The 5,514-nt window shown below is 41.6% G+C and overlaps 1 protein-coding gene across 2 annotated transcripts in view; it reads right to left on the minus strand.

Moving 5' to 3' along the window:
- Window positions 1–5,514, minus strand: part of LOC101988605 (oocyte-secreted protein 1-like) — a 52,976-nt gene that overhangs the window by 3,709 nt on the left and 43,753 nt on the right. For both annotated transcript variants that reach the window (XM_005369669.2, XM_013354645.1), the window contains one exon: window positions 698–879. In XM_005369669.2, the coding sequence (XP_005369726.1) occupies window positions 698–879 (182 nt within the window). The remainder of the gene's footprint in view (window positions 1–697; window positions 880–5,514) is intronic.

A 5,514-nucleotide genomic window follows, 5' to 3' on the forward strand; every position in this document is an offset into this window, starting at 1 on the left:
AGAAAGAAAGAAAGAAAGAAAGGGAAAAGGAGGGAGGGAAGGAAGGAGAGAGAGAGAAAGGAAGAAAAAAAAAGGAAAACCCACCCTGATGAAGTTCCAGTACTAAGCAGTTAATCAGTTATCTGGCTGGACTGCAAACAGCCTGCAGGATCCATCCACAGACATCTGAATTCCCCACAGCCCAGCTCCTTTCACACAGTAATCATTCTCCCAAGGGCACCTAATAAACACCCTGCATCCTGCATGCACAGCTCCGCCTAAAATTTTCTTCCTGTCTCACCAAATCTGTCCTTCACCTCAACCTGTAAAAGTTGTGTAATGTCTTTTAATAAGTAACATTACAGCATTTCTGATTTTTACTTTTGTAATCAACTAAAAATCCCAGTTAATGTTAGACAGCAATGCATAACAAACACATCAATGTCCGCAGTAGGGAACTCTGAGGCCCTTTGTGATGTTTAACCAACGTTACTCCCTTCCACCTGAGGCTAGAATGCCGTGCACTGTAATGTGAAGTTAGTTTTGGAAACTACTTGGTGATGCACTGAAAAAGGGTCTCTTCCTACCATCAAGTTAACATCAGTTTTCCTGGATGTGACTTTTAAAGACATTAACCCAGCTGTCAGACAAATGGAAACTATGATTTCCATTTTGTGGGTCCAAGGAAGGGACCACAGACACCGGTGTTTTTTCTTACTTTATTGACAATGCCGCAGGCGTAAGTACGGTAGGTAAAGTCATAGACATCATTTGGCCAGACGGTGCTCACAGGGCAGATAGATCCTAAATACACTTCATCAGGTTCCATAAATACATTGTGGAATAGCGTGGCCTTAATCCTGAGATAGAACCAATGATTGGTGCATTGCAGACGAAGGGCTAGGAAGTAGAAAGGAGAATATTTCTGTTAACAGGCTATATGTGAATCACAGAACATTTGAGCAAAGCCAGTTACTGCAAGAGCTCCTCCCTTAACAAAATAAAACATGGTGTAGAGAGAAGCAAGTCTGTAAAAGCTGACCATCTGCTGTGACTTCATCCCAAAGATACACACAAACACTCCTATCTACCAAAGATATTGTTTAGTAACTCTGTCAGGAAGTGGAGAGCAATACAAATTTAAGACATTGTTAATCCTTTAATTCCATTCTCAGAAGTCAATATTTTTCTTAGGACAAGTCTCACTATGTAGCTCTGGATGACCCGGAACTCTCTAAGTAGACCAGGCTGGCCTTGAACTTAGATCCACCTGCCTGTGACTTTCAAGTCCTGAGATTAAAGGTGGGCACCATTGTGCTCAGCCTCACGGTCAACATTTTATACAGCTGTGCCACAGGAATGCATTTTTTTAAATATTTATTTATTTATTATGTATACAATATTCTGTCTGCGTGTATGCCTGAAGGCCAGAAGAGGGCACCAGACCTCATTACAGATGGTTGTGAGCCACCATGTGGTTGCTGGGAATTGAACTCAGGACCTTTGGAAGAGCAGGCAATGCTCTGAGCCATCTCTCCAGCCCAGGAATGTATTTCTATTGTAACTGTGTGAAGCGCAGAGCATGGCTGCACTCTTGATCAACTCATGCTCCTCTATACTAGCCCTTGCCTTTATTTATATATCCACAGCTTCATGGTATTTAAAAGCAGACATGGAGGTTGATAGCGATAAACACTAGTCAAGAACGCTACAACCAACTTGTTATGCCATGTTTGGGAGGCCTGTTCTTTTTGTTAAAGAGAAACAGAGGAGGAATGGATCCGAGAGAACAGGGAGGTGGAAGAAGGGACTGAGAGAAGGGGAAATATCTCTGAATAACCCTGAGCAAAATAAAGCTGTAGAATGAACTACAAATAAAACATCAGATACATATTTCTGCTTCTGTAAAGCTGAAGTCGAATTAGGAAACGTGCAGAGGAATAAGTGATTAGTAAGCTTCAATGTGGATAGAGGGCAGACACAGACCAGATACCACAAGGACTCCCATCCTATCTGAAATTTCACTTTGATCCTAATTTATGCAAGGGAAGCAAGTCAATGTGGATTCAATAAGTCTGCATGATGAGGCAGTGGATACTAATATGATTGCATATAGCTGTCTCCTTTAAATAGCTCCTAATAAAAAGAAATAAGAGACATTAACCAACACACTAAGAGTCTTGCAGCTTCCCTAGCATCAAGACTGGATTATCTTGTTGAAAATAAACAGAAAAATACCTAACGTTTTATTGTAATTCTAAGCGTCCAAACTAAGAGTCTGCACTCATATTTAGGAGACCAACCACTTAAGTTTGCTTAAAGTAGGAGACTTGTTGGCACTCAAACTAAGGAAACGGGGCCCACTAGTCACCTTACCACGAGGAGCTGGCTTTCCCTCTCAGGTACTGTGGCTCTGCAAAGGCAAGGCCAAGAAAGGCTGAGCCCTTGAAAAGGCTCCTTTTCCTACCAGCCATAGGGCATCCTGAGATCATTTGTTTGTTTGTTTGTTTACATTTGTTGGATTTTTTGAGACAGGGTTTCTCTGTGTAGCCCTGGCTGTTCTGGAACTCACTCTGTAGATAAAGTTGGCCCTTGAACTCAGAAATAAAGGCTTGCACCACTGCGCCCAAGCGAGTCCCAAGTTCTTAAGAGTCCATGAAGATCTTTGAGCATTCTAGACCACTCCACTTTCCTGAATCCCCAGAATGTGATGTGATCTGGGAAGGGTCAAAAGAAAAGGGGAACTGGAGAAAGAAACAACTCAAGCTAGGACAGTGTCTACTCTCAGTAGAACTGTGAGATTCTCACATCATGAAAGAGACCAATCATTATGAAACAGTCAGAAAGCCTCATCTGTCAGCACACGTTATGACATCCCACTTCTCCATGTCACAAGCGATACCTGACCAATCATCAGCACCAGTCGTCAGGACGAGAAGAAACAGAAGGAGTCCCTGCAGGCCCAGGAAAGACTTCATGGCTCAGGCTGAAGACCAAACCCACAGAGGAAATGAAAAACAGACGAGTGAAAGGCCTTATATGCCGGAATAGATGGCCTCAGTTGGGAGTACTTAACTGGTGCCTTTTACAGCACACACGTGCCACTAATACACCATCAGTTCGCTGTCTAAAATGTAACGCTTTATTTAGGTGTTGAAGAACCAGAGTGAACGTGATGCGAATCCTGCCACTGTAGTCCCATAGCACAGTGGAAGCACACACACAGCGCGCCCCATGAGTGCTGCAACATGAGAGCTCTCCAGGGGATTAGGAAGGAATGGGAGGCTGGCTTGCATCAGAATCTGTATCAGTGTGTACAGAGTGATTTTATACAATAAGGTATACTTTGTTAAAAACTCCCTAACATCCCAAAATATCTGTGTCTCATCATCTGCACACTAAAGAAGTAACTGTATAAGAATGTAGTTGTCCTGTGTCAGGCAGAATGCAAAGGTTCAACACCTCACACTTCCACCCCCTCACTGACCTGCCTCTGAGCAGAGGCTCACTCAGGTTCACCTGCGGAGTATTCTTTCTAATACATGATGGCTGGATTACAGGCATTCCTTTTTTCTGATTCAGTAAGACAAGAGTATGGCAGAAAATTTACATTTTTAAGTTCCAAAGTGTCACTGATTCTAATGCCCCCAGAATTGCTGGGACACGGGGATTTGCCTTCACAGAGCATGCTGTCTTGATACTCATTAGAAGGGCTTGTTTGCAAACTTAAATACACGCATCACCTGAGTACTTGGTTACGCAGCAGAGTCTAACACAGAAGTGGGGGTAAGATTCAAAGATGTTGCAGCTGTAATAAACTCCCAAGTGATACCAGTGGTTCTCCATGACTACATTTCAAGTAACGAGCCTGAAAATAATTTATACCAAATTTAAATTCCTTGCTTCTAAACAAAAGGTGGCACTTCTTCAAAGTGAGAAGTTAAAATCTCTCTACAAAAAACAGCTTAAGGATGCTCAATTGTGCCACAAGGACATGTGCTCAACTACGGTCATAGCAGCTTTGTTTGTCATAGCCAGAACCTGGAAACAACTTAAATGCCCCTCAACTGAAGAATGGATAAGGAAAATGTGGTACATTTACACGATGGAGTACTACACAGCAGAAAAAAATAAGGACACCTTGAATTTTGCAGGAAAATGAATGGAGCTAGAAAACATTATTTTGAGTGAGGTAACTCAGACACATAAAGACAATTATCACATGCACTCACTCATAGGTGGTTTTTAAACATTAAGCAAAGAAAACCAGCCTACAAACAACAATCCCAGAGAACTTAGACAACAATGAGAACACTAAGAGAGACTTACATAGATCTAATCTACATGGGAAGTAGAAAAAGACAAGATCTCCTGAGTAAACTGGGAGCATGGGGACCTTGGGGGAGGGTTAAAGGGGAGAGGACAGAGAGTAGAGAAAAATGTAGAGCTCAATAAAAAGTTAAAAAAATAAAAACAGCTTAAATGCATATCTGAGTGCTGGGAATGTAGCTTATAGGTGGGAAACTTCCCTACCTTCTGTGGGCCTGTAAGTTTGATTCCCAACACCCCAAAAATATAGATTTAAGCTCACCCTGTCTCTAGATCATCAGTTGAGTTCAGAACTACATTCCATGAAAATGCAGCATGAAAAACAGCTACTGAAAGGCAAAATAGCTAGAGGAATGCACCACTGACTGTATTACCTGAGATGTATAGTTGCACTAATCATCGTCCTAAGAGAGGCCTGGGCTTGTGACTCGGCTGGAAGACCTCTTGTCTAGCACACACAAAGCCCTTAGTTTGAACCTCAGCACTTCATAAATTATGAGTGATTATGTATGGGCTACATGAGATGCTGTCTCAAAACAAAATAGACACACCAAAATAAATAAATAGTAATGGTTCTACAAGGTCACTATGCCATGAACTCCTTAAGGGTATATATTCCATGTATATTTTCATCTCCAGGGCTTAGCAAATCTGTTGCACAATAAGAGATAAAGATGTAACAGTAGAAAAAAATGTAACTACTTATTTATCACAAAATAATTTTTATATAATTTTCTTTATTAACTTATTTGTTTAAAAAAAATGTGTCCTTTATTTTAAAATGTGTCTTCAAACAGCCCTTCTACAACACAAATAAGAACCTGGGGGAAAGTAAGGTTTTATATTTCTTTCTTTTAAATTAATTTTTCCCAGCCCTTTTCTTAAGGTTTGAGAGTGAACTCAGTGATAGACCACTTGCCTAGACATCTCAAGGTCCTGGGTTCAGTCCACAGGACTGGAAAAAATGATTGCTCAAATATTTTCAACCCACTTCTAGTACGGGCACATATTTCAGCGTGATGAGCTCTTTGTACTTGCTGCCAATTGAACCAACAAATCCCTCTCCTCCTGTAGCTACAGGGTGTGCCCCCGCGTGGTGTATGCGAGAGAGATATGCCTATGTGTGGGATGGTGTGTGTGTGTGTGTGTGTGTGTGTGTGTGTGTGTGTGAGAGAGAGAGAGAGAGAGAGAGAGAGAGAGAGAGAG

This window comes from Microtus ochrogaster, unplaced genomic scaffold (genome assembly GCF_000317375.1).
Source record: "Microtus ochrogaster isolate Prairie Vole_2 unplaced genomic scaffold, MicOch1.0 UNK56, whole genome shotgun sequence".
Taxonomy (NCBI): domain Eukaryota; kingdom Metazoa; phylum Chordata; class Mammalia; order Rodentia; family Cricetidae; genus Microtus; species Microtus ochrogaster.